General features: G+C 52.3%; 1 protein-coding gene across 1 annotated transcript in view; it reads right to left on the bottom strand.

The window, feature by feature from the left end:
* Window positions 1–2,684: 2,684 nt before the first annotated feature.
* Window positions 2,685–15,267, bottom strand: part of ZFAND3 (zinc finger AN1-type containing 3) — a 324,856-nt gene continuing 312,273 nt past the window's right edge. Inside the window, exon 6 of the mRNA XM_034660145.1 lies at window positions 2,685–5,065. Within this exon, the coding sequence (XP_034516036.1) occupies window positions 4,911–5,065 (155 nt within the window). The 3' untranslated portion in view covers window positions 2,685–4,910. The remainder of the gene's footprint in view (window positions 5,066–15,267) is intronic.

Here is a 15,267-nt window from a genome sequence, read left to right as displayed (position 1 = left end):
CTGCACTTAACCAGCGCCCCCCATTTTATATCACACATTTATTCCCTTTTGTCGTCCCCCCCTCATTGGCAGACAATATTTTTGGTCACCACTGTATTCCCAGCGCCAAGCACATTCCAGGTGTTGAACGAGGGCCCCACAGCCAGGACTCTGGGCTGGAAGGGCCCCTGACAAAACACGGTGTGCCCCAGGAGCTTCTGCCTTTGGGACCTGTGTCCTGGTGACTTCCCCTTTCCTCTTGGGCATTGTGTCACAGAGAGTAGATCCCTCCCCCTCTAGTCTGGGACCCTCTGCCCCCAACTTCCTCCTGCCGTCCAGTGGGCCTGAGCCTGTGGACCCCTGCCCTGGAAGTCAGCTGATTCACACATCCGACCCTGGGGCCTTCCTGCTCCCAAAGCCTTCCACAGCCCGGGCCCCCCATCAAATCCACATTCCTCCCCGCAACAGCTCAGGCTGTTCCCAGCCCTGGGAGGAGACCACCACAGGGCTGCCGGACGAAGGTGGGATGGGAGTGGAGCTCGAGGAACCACTGGCCCAGCCCGGCCTCCCAAGTCTGTGGACCCAACAAGGTGTCACACATGAACTCATTACCCATATGCATGAAACTTGAGTCCCCAGTCTGGGGAGCCTCTCACTTGCCAAAAGCTTCATTGCTCAAACCCGTAAGACCAGCCCCCAAGGCCCAGTGGCCGCATGTGAGCCCAAGCCTGGCCCTTGCGCGCATCCTGAGAGCGAGCTGTCGGTTTTGTCAGCTGTTTGAAGCAGCCCACCCGTGTCCCCACCCCCTTGCTCCTGGCTTGCTCTCCAGTCACTGATCAGAAACCCCTTTATATGTAAACCTGGGAACAGGATGTAGGTCAAGGGAAGCGAGCCTGCCGGGAGCTTTGGGTTCTGGGTCACGGGACAGCCCACGAGAGGGCTCCACATCGGAAGCTCCCGGCTGGCCCAGCTAGATTCTTCCTCAAGTGCCCGGCACACAGGAGGCGCTCAGTGAAGTGGGGTGGCTTGCCCCAGGTTGTGCTGATTATGAAAAAGCCCCGTGGTAGAAAGATGTCCCGCGTCGTGTATTGCAATGCACCAGCCACCTGCATCTTCCAGAACGTCTGTGGCCGGGAAACAACGTTCTGCTCCGCATCACCAGGGCCCTGAGCTCCCTGAAGTCCGGACAACCTGGGAGAGCTGGTCCCGTCTGTCATTTTTTACACTTTAGGAAAGACTGTGACACGTGTATAGTCGTTGCAGTAAATGTAAGGCTCCCCACTTTCCCGTCCCGACCCCCAAAGAAAACCACTGAACTCTTCGCTTTTTCCTCTGCATTTACCTCCACATTTCTAGGTAACATGCTTCTCCTGCGCTCTGGAATTTCGGTTTTATGCATGATCTGCGGACTTGGACAATGAGAACTTAGCCCCGTCATACTCCGCACACACTTCCTGTCCCCTTCGGGGTCCGTCATCGGTTTTTGCCAGAGGAACACACAGGTTTGTATGTAAAATAGCTGAGTCGTGTAAGGTCTGTGGTTCCTCTTCCTCAATATTTTTTTGTGTGCCATTAATAAACGGTTATCTTCACTTGCTGAATTTTCTGTGTCAGACTCCTGCCCACACCCTGGGGCAGAGGCGTGGACCCGGTGCGGAGCCCGGCAGCCCGTCAGACGGCGGGCAGGCCTCACACCCGGCTGCCCGCTGCGGTCCCTTCCCGGCGCTCTCCTGCGTCTCCAGGCCTCCACACGTGTCGCTTAGTCCTCTTTTCCCGGAGCCCTCCTTCGGGCGGCTCTGAGAATGCCTGCAAAGGTCATTTTTGAGGCCGCTGCAGACTCTTCCTGGGTTTCCATCGCTCTGGCGCCGGCCGGGGTGCCCCTTTGGAGCAAGCGGGCTCCCGGTTTGCGCGACGGGCCCCTCCCACCCCACCCCCACCCCGGCGGGCTTCCTGCTCCCACGGCGGCTTCTTCCCACCACCGGCCTCCTGCCACAGGCGCCCGCCGGCACACACCAAGTGCAGCCTCCCGGCTCGGCAGGAGGGACGCGGGGTGCGCGGCCAGGCATGGCGTGTTCCGAGGCCACCAGACTCCTGTGCTCTCCCCTCATCTGTCTGTTCGCCTCCACTGCGCACTTCTGATCTCCTCGAGGATTTTTCTCATCTTCAGTGAGGACCGTGTGGTTGACACTCGGCCGTAAAGCTGTGAGGAGGGTTGCTACTGCCCCCCCCCGGCCCCCCATGTTTTTAAACACCGCGGACCTATGAAGTGCCTGCTCTACAGCACGGGTCACACGGCATACGCACGCATCATGCCGTTCGCCCCGGGAGGGGTCTGGGTCTCCAGCTGCTGCCCCTCCCAGACCCCAGACCCAGGCACCCCAAGCCACACACGGCAGCGGGCAGCCCTCAGGGCCGGTGCCCATTTCTTCCCATCTCCCCCACCTGGGTAACCTCCTTGCCGCCAGCAAAGGCCTGGCCCAGCAGACGCACCTTCACCCAGGGCCAGGCCCTGTGGCCTCCCACAGCACGACCACCCACAGAAACGAGGGGAGCCTGGAACGTGAGCCCAGACAACAGAGAGGCGCTTCTGCACACAAGAGCCAACTGCTCCCCCACCCCGTCCAAGCTTTGGCCAGAGAGACATTTCACCATTTTTCTGGCTATACAGGTAGCACTTAGGAGAACTGGCAAAACAGAGAACTCCAAACTTTCATACGATTGGTTTAATTTTTTTTTTCAGCAGGAGAAAAAAGAATAAAGTTACAAGAATCTTTTAATATTTTCACAATGTTAAAACTAAAACTGAGCTCTAGGCTATGTGTGTAAGTAAATCTAAAACACAAAAGGGTTAAATAAGATCTTCTCTTTTAAAGATACAAGAATTTAAGCTTTCCTTACATTTAACAAACTTCACAGAACAGATACTGCAGGGGAACAAGCCCTCCCCCCTCCCCCAGCTCTACCATCAGGAAGTGAACATGGGCTGCGAGCCCTGTGTGTCACTGGGCTCCCCAGACAGCCTGCTTCCCATCCCTGCCCCGAAGCAGCAGCGGTGGGGCCTGAGGAGGGCCGGAAGGGCACATGGGGGGCCTCTTCAGGATCAGAGCTTGGCGGGGGGCCTAGGCGGGCCGCCTCACTGAGGATGGCCATGTACTGGCCAGAGGGCCGTGGCTTGACAACAGTGGTAAACGCGGGCAGACCTGGCCCCTCTGCCCTGGGCTGCCCTAGAGCGAGACACCGGTCTGGGTCCTGAAGCAAGAATAAGGCTGGAGATTTTGCAGCGGATTCCACTCTGGTGGGGGTGGGATGGGAGGAAGAGGTTGGGAAGAGCATGATTTCCTATTTCAGTATTCCGAATCAAAAACATTTGTAGTTGCAGGTGTTTGGCTGTGAACTGCAGACGGAGTCGAAGTGTTGGTCGTGGTATAAAAGGGCAAGTTTGCCGGGTTAAACTATTCCAGCAGCCTGTGTGTGGGCAGATCCAAACCGCCTGTGCAGGAGCCTCCGACTCTCGCCAGCCTGGACCGACGGGATCTCTGGCCCACTCAACCCTGCTCAGGCTTTCCAGGAAATCCTGATCCTGTCTACCCGCCCCGCCCACCTGATTGGTGATGATTCCCTAACTCGGGCAAACAGGCCCAGAGCCACCCTCCCCACCTGGCCTGAGCTACCACGGCTACGGACTCCTCTCCGCACGCAGGAAGAGGCACAGGCTGAGAAATATGCCCTCCCACCCCCACTGCCAGAGCAAATGTCTCTCTCAGAGCTGGGCCACGGCCACGAACCACTGTTCTAGACAGATCACCCCGCTGCCCCTGTGACGTAGGCTGCCTGCCCTTCCTAAACTCGCTATGTGGTGGAGGTTGTCCCCTGGACTACGGAGCTGCGCAGACACAAGGAGCTGGGCCACGGCATCGTCCTCTTGGCGAAGAGAGGGCCGGGCAGGCGAACGCTGGACGGGGCAGAGGCTGCAGGCAGCAGCTTCCCACGCGCTCCCCAGCCCTTCTACTGATTCCCGTTGGCTATGAAATGTCTTTTTAAAAACTCCCAATATAGAAATCTAGCTGCAGAGGCCAGTCTGTAGATCCCAGCTGCAGCTGCTGTGCTGTCATTAGCCTTATTTGATCAACTGCCAGATCCCTGCACTTGGCAAATGGCAAACCAGAGCCAGTGGGGGGTCAGGGTGCGCCTCTGGTTGCTTCTCATGACTGTGGGTCCTGTGTAGAAAAGATGGGTTTCGTACATGGACTAGTCTCGAGTGGAGCTAATTTTCAAAGTGAGGTTATTGTTTCTCTTCTCGTGTGATGAGACAGTTTTTTCATAGCAAGTCAGGTAAAAAATTTTCCTAAGAACCTGCCCCCCCACCCCCATTTCCAGCTCTGTGGGAGAGCGAAGCCACCACCCAGCCCAGCCACGTGGCCAATCTCAACAGCCTCCTGTGGCCAAGGCACGCGTGGCCATCAGGTATCCTGGCTACTGGGACTAAGGATAAGTGAAGAGGTGAAAGGCCGAACATTAACCAGAGTTTCCGGCAAAGCCATGTGCGTCATGGGAACTTTAACACCAGCTTCTACTCCTCTATTAACTCAGAGTCTCCGTCTGGAACACTTTCCGCTTAAGGCTTTTTTAAGTTTGACTCCAGCAGTGACAGGTATGTGTTGTTTTAAATCCACTAGCCATGCTCAAAAAAAAATATTCTTCATGTTTTAATTTTATACAATGGCTAGCAGGCACCTTAGTAACCAGCCAGAAATCAATTTCAACCACCATCAACCCCTAAACTACAGTACCAGGATGGCTGGCTAAAGAAAGGAAACGGACTGGCTGTAGTCTGACGCGTGCCCAGTACAAGGTGTCTGGCTGACTTTGTCCTAAATAAGGCTAACATTAGTGAACTAAGAACAGCGTCATGTGGCGGCCGTGCCTGGCCTTCAGGAGCACCCCTCCCCGATGCGCTGGCAGGAGCGCCCCACTTTCCGGTCCAGTTTCACCATTTTCATGATGGCTTCCTCTCGGCCGCGGCCCATGTGGTCAAATGTACAGTCATGCTGCTCGGGGAGGCGATGTAACATACAGAACACATAACCTGCAACAGTGGGAGAAGCAGAGAAGACACACTGTTAGGGTGGCCTCCAAACACCCAAGGCCCAGCCTCTCCTGGCCTGGAGGATGGGCGGGCGGGCGCTCCCGCTGCGGAAGAGAGTTCACCACAGCCGGCACCAGCAACGAAGGGGCCCGCACCTTCCAGTCTCCCGGCTCCTCCTAGAGTCAGCCCAAGGGCTGTCCAAGGGTGGCTGCTCAGAGGCTGACTCTGCACTCAACGCGGAGCTCCTGCCCGAACCCTGAAGGTGGAAGCCCAAAGATGGCTGCTGCAGGGAGACAACCCCTTCCCTAGGAGATGCGTGGGTTCTGAGCTCCCTCCCGCCCCACCAAATAGGCGGGAGAGCAGAGAGCTGCCAGCTCAGCACTTTCCCAGCTTGGTCAAACTGTAATATCCACCACTTCTAGGAAGCAGGGAGGGAGCAGAAATGATACTGGCTTAAATTACATTCTATCTCCTGTACAGTGAGGGCTTAGGGGATAGTGCGTGTGATCAAACCACAGCCCACAAGTGAGTGGAGATTCTCAAAGGAAAATGGATTATTTCAAGTGCTGGAAAAGGTATTACATATAAATAGGGGACAGATCAGACACGTTGGGCTCTAATCGCCAGCCATCTCAAAGGAGCCTGATGCTAACTCCACCTGGTAGGTCAGGAAGCTGTAGGGCTGCTCCTCTCTTTCTGGAGAAGAGAAGTCAAGGGAGACACTGATGGGGCTGGCAGAACAAAGGACCTAGGAGAGGCCCACAGAGCAAGGAAATGGTATAGGTGAAGTCTCTCTGGGAGGAAACAGCAAGAGGAGGCCTTCAGGAAGCCAGCAGGAGGCTCACAGGACAAAGGCAACACAGAGCTCCAAGGATGTGGCCCCTTCCCTCCGCATTCTGCTCAATTTCTAGAACTGCTGATGTGTGTGAGGGGACACCTGATGTCTGGCCCCCTCTCTCAGGGAATGGAAAGGGGAGATCAAGGCTGGGAAGACACCTGCCAGTGCTGGCTGGCTGGCCCCTTGCCCCCACTCACCCCATCAGTCCTATGTGGCCACACTTCAGGCCACACAGGCCTACACCAGGCCCCACAGGACCGACCTGTAGGCGAACCTTTCCCAAACCTCCTCTCCCGGGGCACATGGGCAGGCAGCCCATAGCAGCCCTTCCTGGCCAATGTTCTCCTCACATTAATATCTCTTCCCAGAGGCTTTTTTTTCGAGACTTCTTTTACACCCAGATCCCACTGCCCAGAGTGAATGGGCAGCTGCCCCTTGTAAAGGGTGATGCATCCATCTCTATCTACAGCCTCAATTTCTTTTCTTTTCAGAACTGAACGGTGGAGGCAGTGATTTTAGAAGAAGAGCAGTAGCTGAAGCAAAGACGGCGTGGCCAGAACAGGCAACAGTTTCAACAGCTGATCTTGTAAGAGTCACTTCATCTAGAGAACATTCCTCAGCTGATTCTCACAGCCCTGCTCAGATGCCTTGAGCTCATGCTGTGTACAGAGCGCGTGCACACGGCCTGGGGCCTGAGTGACCAGGCTGAGCCTGGACCATCCGCTGTGAGAAAAACACATTAACTGCTTCTCAGGGAGAGCAGGGCAATATGTTTGACTCTAAATTGGGACTGGGTTTAAGGAAAAGAACAGAGATGAAATTTTTTGTCTCCCGAGAAGCCGAGGTCCCACTTGGTCCGAAAGCAAAGTTAAGATTAATGAGCTCATGTGTTATATTTACTGATAAGTTCGTTACTGGAAGATATTGGATAGCAGCTGTCTTTGTCCTAAAAGGACTTCCCAGCATACGTGTGGATGGCCCCAATATGCACCCCCATCTAACAAGCACAATTGTCTTTTGGGAGCAAAGCCTACCTGGTGGGGGAGAACCTGCTGCCAGGTCGGGGCCTGGGGCAGGGCACCACAGAACGGTGGCATGACGTGTATGTAGACACTTCTGCCACCAAGTCCGGACACACTCTATAAGCTCAGCACCTACAATAAGGGGTGGGAGAACTCCTGCTGCCCCTTCCCTTTTTTCCAAGATACTAGGATGATGCAGACGAAGGTCCCAGGTGCTCTTCTCTGCTTCTGATGAACGGTGCTGGCTGAATCCAAGTAGCAGGAAACGGATCACCTCTGAAATTAACTCGGCCCTGGCTCCGCCTAACACCTCATTAGTCAAAGGCAGACTGGGGTGGAGCGGGGAGGCTCTAGTCTTGTCCTCACTACACACCCCCGCAACTTTGCTTAGCTTGCCTTCCGCTGGCTGGAGAGCTGCTGCCTGGGGGGGTCTGAGAACCCCAGGCTCCGTCTGGATAAGGGAACAGGCCGTGGCAACGACAGCAGCTGCCTGATACTCTCTCTCCCTGCCCGAGGATTCTCCGGCCAGCCAGTAACACCTCATTTCTCCATCCGAGTTCTGTGTACCTCTGTTAGACACAACTTGACACTCGGCTTTGATTTCTGAAAGGCGAAAACCGTTACACAGCAGCTACACTAGGGAGCGGCGCAGGTAACCATTAGAATATATGGCACTGTCGCTCACTAGGGAAAAGTCTGGGGAAATTCTGGAAGGCTAGCTGCCCAAGTTGCTGCACTGAGGTTATTAGATGGCATAAATTAAGCTCAATCCCCTCTCCTGTCAGGGTCACTCACCAAAAGGAAGTTACATGCTGGAACTTGTCCCAAATGCTGAGCAGGCATTATCCACTGACAGCAGCCAATCGGCTACTGCATTTCAGTGTCAGTGGTGGGGAGTGGGCTGCTCTGGGTACAGGGGAGGGCGGGAATGACTGGTGGGTGGGACGGAATCTCTGTCCTCTTTTCTTGGTACCCACAGATCTGTTTCCAGAAACCACTCCAAGTGTCGTGAACTTTCAATTACTCTCTGACTGGATTCTTTAGACCAAGCTGGATATGGAGAAATGAGTTCAGGCTGCTGGGGGAGATGATTTTCTTAATTTCAGTGATAAACACCATTTTAAAGCATAAGGGGATTTACAGCCTCTGTCTGGACCAGAAGATCCTGCACACCATTCATTAGAAACCAACTGGGACCAGTCCAGAGAGGGTCAACCAAGGCAGTGACCGAAGGGATGAAAACACAGAGGACAATGAAATGATCAGCTGAGCTGCAATGTGGGTTTGGTATCATCACCCGGGATACCGTGCAATTCTTTTTTCCCTGATTTAAAAAGGTTATATAACAAAACTGAATTCACTCACTCATTTATTTGCATACATACAATACATACCTACTCTCTCCTTATAGCCCCATAGTTCAGCATCATGTAGTTTGAAAAATAATTTCAGTATACTTTTGCCTACAATAGCTACATACCACATAGTACTTAAGAGGGATGAGGAGGGACCGGGGGTAGAGAATATGACTAAAAGAACACTGATCCCCAAAAGAGAAGGAAAACACCCAAAGTAAAAGTTTTTGAAAATATGATCTGCCTGCTAAGTGCGGTTTAACCTCAGCCCTTTCCTTGCCATGTTACATGACAGGCCGCCCTGTTCCTTAGAGCCCTGGATTAGTGGTTTTCCATGACATCCTGGCCTGGGAGGCAGCTGCAGAGCTCCTACAAGGCAGCCAGAGTTGTTTTCAAGAAATGCGCACAAAACACTCAAGAACCTGTGTGGGCGTTTCTTTGTTTGCTGGCACTGAAGAGCAATTTGGGATGAGCCCTTGATTAAAAAAGGAGGGTGAAGGAGGCTCTATGAGCACTCTGTTCCACGGCCTATCCTCCTTCCATGCGGGCCCCTCTCTGCCGGCGACTCCCTGGCTTCTGACAGGCCATCCTGCATGTAGAAAGAGGGACAGGAGGCCGACCACAGCAGGTGATACCAGTCAGCCCCCTCCCTGCAAGCTGAGCTGGAACGTCTCCAGCAGCTATGCCCTCAGTCTGAAAAAACCTTCTTCAACTAAGCAGGCAGCATCAGGAGAGAAGAGATGCCCGCCCAGATGGGCACAGCGGCTGACCTCCCCTGGCCTCATCCCAGGCTGCTCAGGCTGTGGCTGTGGACAGCGAGAGATGGGGGGATACCAGAAGCTTCCCTAACTCCGTCACTATTAGAGACACAGGATTATGGCATAAGGCAAGAAAAACATAATTTAGGGACTTATCTAACCCTCTGTCCAGAAAGTGTTTCTCCTTCATGTGGCATGAGAAATAGAAGTCAGCATTCAGGTCACTTGCCCTACACAAAGAAGCTTGGGGCAATCTTGTGGGAGGAGAGGCATTTTAATGGAAACCACTCCTCTTGACTTGGCCCTCCTGACAAGGGCCTGTGGCAGCCATGAGCCATATGCCACATCAACCTGAAGACGCCCAACACCCAACGGCCGTGAAAACACATTCTCAGCACAAAACAGAACTGAGGCTCATTTCTCTAAGACACAAAGATCTGAAGTGCAGGTTCCTAAAAATGCTCATTTGGCGGGAACCAAACTTCCAACCCGACCCTTTGCCTTTTAAAAGTAACATCTGGAAGTCATACTGTTCATCCTGGTGCCTTCATCCACACTTAAAACCTCACATCTGCTTACACAGGGAAGGGTTTGAGTATTTTGAGACTAAACACACAGGACTGAGAACAATCTGCACAAATGCCATCATCAAAGATGACACCCAACACTTTGCTAAGTGCTATGAAAGTTGTAACACTGTTTCCTGTTTCACTCACTTGTTTACAAAAACCCACAACAATCAGGGCCCTAGATGAACAATGGGAAGAAGGCTCACCCAAGACCCTGGGTCCTTTACCTCTCAGCAGTGCTGGCAGCCAGGGCTCTGAGGGCAACTGAACTTGCCAGCTTAGCCCCTCCACTGCTCCCCACCCACAAGCCTGGGGAAATGGCTCATGTGCTGGGGGACAGGGAAGGGGGGTGGAGGAGCTGGGGACAGAGGGAGGGAGGCAACCTTATATTCTGCAAGCAGTGCCCACCCTTCGCCAAGGCCCTGTATCGCCAACACCCCCCCACCCCCCCGCCCCAGCACTTCCCTCCAAACTCCAGAAATTAAGCAGGAGTTGGAACTTTTTTCGTGGAATTTCCTAAGGGAGATAAAGAAAGCAATGTCAAAATCCACAAAGTCTGAGTCCTTGACATTTTTATTTGATCTCTGTCAGACAGACAGAAATGCTGCTCATCAGCTTTATCTTGGAGTAAAAAGCACTATTTTTTTTTTAAGATTGTATTTATTTGACAGAGAGAGAGACAGCCAGCGAGAGATGGAATACATGCAGGGGGAGTGGGAGAGGAAGAAGCAGGCTCCCAGCGGAAGAGCCTAACGTGGGGCTCGATCCCAGAATTCCGGGATCACACCCTGAGCCGAAGGCAGATGCTTAACGACTGAGCCACCCAGACGCCCCCAAAAGCACTATTTTTTAAAAAAGATTTTGCTTATGTACTTATGAGAGAGAGAGAGAACAAGCGGTCGGGAGGGGCAAAGGGAGAGGGAGAAACAGACTCCTTGCTGAGCAGGAAGCCTGACACGGGCTCAAACCCAGGACTCCGGGATCATGACCTGAGCTGAAGGCAGCGCTTAACCAAATGAGCCACCCAGATGCCCCTAAAAAACACTATTTAAAGTTGGTAAAGCTGGGCAGCCCTGGATATTTTTGGACTTTAAACATTTGTTTTCTTGCAGATTCCACCCCACCCCCCACCCCTCACCCCTCACCTTGAAGGCTCACCCACAGTGGCAGTTTTAATAAAGCCACAGACCAGGGCAGGCCTCAGCTCCAGCTGTTTTGGGTGTTTTTTTTACCTAATTTATAAGAAGTATGTTACACTTTCTTGCTCATTTGAATTTCAAATTGCCAAAGGTTTGAGAAAAAACTAAAAATAGTGACAAGCCCTGGGGACCGAGGCTCTGTAACATGATCCAGCAGTGTGCAGCCAGAGGTGGCGGCAGCCGTGTGCACGCTGCCTGTGCAGACACACGGCTGTCCCGGTGCACCTGCCCGCCAGCCCCCGCGCCCGTCCTGGCTGCGGCGCGGTGCTGGGGCCTAGGCAGGCGCGTCGAGTTAGGAGGAAAATCAGAGACTGCTCCTACACATGAGAATGGGCTCCAGCAAACAGAACCTACCCGAGACCACCCAAAGCTTCCAGAGAAACCTAGGTAGTGGACACTCCAAATCCCAATTCATCAATAGGCACCACTTGTGATCTATGCGCCTATTTAAAGAACAAATGACAAATATGCCTGACCCATGTGTCTGAAATGACCACGCAAGCTCGTTAGGAAAAAGAATCACATTTTTTCCCAGCAAGGTAAAAGTTTCTTAAAGCTCAGGACAGCCAACTGACCTCATAGCTCATTCGTAAGTACATGCTGGGAACAGCAGGTGGCTACAGGAAAGCTTGTTGGAAAGCATTAGCCATTTATACTCCCACCAGCAGCAATCCCGGATTACACCACATCCACTGACCCAATGCCCAAGGCAGAATTTGTAGCACAGAAACGTATTAAAGGATCTTAATGCATTTTATTTCATCAGACCCACGGTACGGGCAAAGCTGCTGCAGGTGCTTCACGAATGGAATGTGTCTGCTTTACATCGTCCTCCACCTCTGGCTCTGGTGGCGGATGGAAAAGCCTCACACTCCAAGAGACAGAACGGGACATCCTGGCTCAAGGAGTTGGCAGACACAGCGCTTAGCCGGCTGGGGGAGAGAATGGGCGGATGGGCATCAGTCTGTCTGCTCCTCAGAGGGAAGGAGAACTTGCAACTTGGAAGAGCCTGTTCTACTCATCAATTTAATAAAAACCACTAAAACACACCAAGACAATTCTAAAACAGAAGCAATCATCTGTTTCCCCCCAAATCATTAAAAGACCAATTAGACACAAGCTAAATGCTAAAACAAGAGGCAGTGTGACAGAAAGCGAAGATCTGGGGGCCCCTGTGCGAGGAGCTCCTCAGGCGGCCGTGCACACTCAGCAAACGGCTCTGAGAGAACAGTCCGCAGTGGAGAGAACACAGCGGCGCGGTCCAGCGTGATGAAGCTCCCGACAGTTTGCACACACATCATTCAGAGCATAAAAAATTCACCACTCTTGGTACCCTTTGTTGCTCTCTAGACGGCTTCACTCTTGCAAAAAAACTCGAATGACCTCTCTCCTCTCCTCTGGGGGGAATGTGTGCCCTGTCCCAGTAATGTCTCCTGTCACCCAACTCAGGCAGCCTCCCTTTGCCTGACCTTCAGAGAACAAGTCCTACCCCCCTTGGTTCTTGCCTCCCCCCAGGAAAAACCTAGCCCTACTTTTGCCACTGGGGGTGGGAGGTGGGCCAGGGCACCTGCACCACGAAGGACACTGTGCCTTCAACTCTGACTTGTGCGAACCCCCCTCCAAGCAAGCCCTGTAACACCTCAGCGCATAAGGAGAAGGGGGTGGCTGCAGGCTCACGTTCTGCTGGCTGTTTTACCTACAGATGAACATGTATTTAAAAAGCCAGAGAAAATGGCTCCAGGCGGTTTTTGCCACAGGAATAATGACTTGCTCTTTCAAACATCATTTCATTTCAGTAGCTGAGAGCAGGCAGTATTAGCCTCTTGGTACCTCAGGCAGTTTTAAGGATCCGGAAAACCCTAGGAGGTACCAGTACTCCTGGCCTCTTCTCCGTCCCCTCCCCCCACACCTCCAGCCTCTCAGGGTCTCAGGAGAATAGTAAGGTACTGGCAGGAAACTTCTATTTCTTGGGTGACCTTATACTCCTCTCAGCAGACTCGAGATTTGTTTGGCTTTCTCTTTCAGCATTACCTTGTCTTTAAAAGATTACCTTCTCAAATAGAGTACTCTCCTAGAAAACTAGCTCCAAAGCCGCAGTGGAGGCAAGAAAAAGCGCCCCAGCCATCCTACCCAAGAGCCACCAAGGGCAGAGTCTGGGCGCACAGGAGCAACTCAGCTACCAGGCCTGCCAGAGAATTGTGGCCTGTTCAGCCATCCCTGAAGTCCACACTGGCAAGTCACAGAATATCAGGGGTCCTTGGATTGTAAATGCCATGTGTCTCTCTCCGGAATAACACTTGGAAAAGAAAGGAATACTTCCCCCATTTTTCTCTGTTGGCCTTCCAATTCATATGGTGAGGTCACGGGAGAGTACAAAGATGACAGATGGGAGTTGGGAGAGATCTACAGCTGAGTCCCACCCTTGCTGCTACGGCAAGTCCCATACACAGGGTAACCTCAAGGTCTCTTTCTGGATAACCCAGTGAGAAGCTTGTGCGTTCGAGCCAAAGTACCGGACTAAAGTTCCAGCTGCACTGCTCTGACAGTTGTGTCATTTAACCTTTGAGAGCCTCAGTTGTGCCTCTTATAAAATGGGGTTACAGACATGAAAGCAGCCAGTGCACGTGAAGCCCCCAGCACAAGGCAGGCTGGTTGCTGCTGGGATGGCTCTTCTGGCTTTTGTCACCCCCTCACCTTACACGATACAGCTAACACAATGGACTTCGAGGCTGGGAGCCCCCTTCCCCTGCTCCTTCTTCGGCCTCCCCTTCACTTCTCCCTCTACTCCCTGGTTTCCTTCTCCTAAGTGAAACTGCTACTGACAAAGGAGAACGAATGTGAAATCTTCCTCTGGACATGTGATGCAGTTTCCTCTCCCCCTCTCCACAAACCTCTTTGTACAGACTATAAATTGCACAGTAAGTGACAAGCTCAGTAAAGATTTCTGTTGAAGATATGCAAATTTTAGAGAAACTTGATTTAAATATATGAAGACTACACAGGGCACTCTAGAAAGCACTCACTGGTTAGGGACACCATGAAAGGGACCTGGAAACTTTCCAAGGACAGTGGAAAGCAGCTCCTCTGCTCCTGTGGGGGCTTCTCCACAGATACGGCTGCGAATTCTGCAAGCCTCTCTCACAAGCAGAGGCAGAGCATGCGTGTTTCCCAGTTTGGTCACGTAGTGACTGTGCGCTGCAGAGCCCGTGTCTGTCCCCCTGAGACTGCTGGGCTGCAGTGAAAGGAGGAACGAGAGAAAGGAACGGGCTCTAGACACTCGGAAAACAATTACGCTTTTATCCAAACTGTGCCAGTGTCACGTGCGCTTGTTTTGTGCTTCTTTTAAGAATGAAAAGTCTCTCTACGTGCCTGTTTTCACCACATTAACTCAAAAAGGTCATTCTGAGGATCGCGACAGTATAAGCATGCTCTTCCCTATTTTCACAAAATGTAAGCCTTAAAGTCATAAGTCCCACAACAGACATCTGCTGTCCACTGTTCTAAGTGTGGCTTCTTGAGTCTCCATTTTTAAAGGCAGTTAAACACACCCTCCCCTGGAGGGCAAGAGGCTTGGCGGCCAAAGAATGTTTTTTAAGCTGTAGACAGGAATTCAGATTTGAAAACAGACTACAGACTATAGACAGTTAAAACCCCCACTGAATGGACAACCCACCCCAAGATTCTAGAGACTTATCTGGCTAGGTGGGAAGAGCTGACCTCACAGCCCAATTCCCTCTCACTTGGAGCGTAGGTGGGGAGGGAGGGGGCTCAGACATGGTTACAATCCGGCTATGTAACAAGCGCCATGAATGGAGCCTGCTCATGGCTAAATCCAGTGGGCCCTTTTCAGTTCTCCAAGACAGTGTCTGGAACAGTTAACTACTCCCACGGGCTCTGTGACTACTCCCATGGGCACAGGCTGCTTTCCTTGCTTTTATTCTCCTGCACTGGTAGCTCATCTACTGTCCTTTAAGGGTTAGAATTACTCAGTGCTGGACTGTCTTTTTGTCTCACCCCACACTTGCCCCAAGGTTTAAAACCCTAACCATACATGCCAACAACTTTGAAATTTCTCTCTCTGCCCCAGACCTCTCTCTTTGGGAGCTCTATGCCTCTGGATCCAATTATCTACTGGGTATCTTGGATATTTTAGACTTAAGGTATCCAAAATGGAACACCTGCTACTTCTTCACAAACTTCCTTCTCCTTCAGTGTCCCCCACTCTAAAAGAACAGGCTCACCCTGCTGCCAGTGGCTCATGACAGAAACCTAGGTCATCACTTCCTCATTCTTCATATTCTCTAAGGCATCTTCCTCATTCTTCATATTCAACTACCAAGTCCTGTGGATCCCTTTTCCAAAAATCAATTTCCTTCTCTTCCTTCCATCTCTACTGCCACCACCCAGAGCCACCAGTTTCTCTTGCCAAGGCTACTACAACAGCCATCTCTGGGTGACTGC

Source organism: Ailuropoda melanoleuca, chromosome 5 (assembly GCF_002007445.2).
Source record: "Ailuropoda melanoleuca isolate Jingjing chromosome 5, ASM200744v2, whole genome shotgun sequence".
Taxonomy (NCBI): domain Eukaryota; kingdom Metazoa; phylum Chordata; class Mammalia; order Carnivora; family Ursidae; genus Ailuropoda; species Ailuropoda melanoleuca.
The sequence above is the reverse complement of the archived record's forward strand: the minus strand, read 5'-3'. Positions and strand labels throughout refer to the sequence as shown.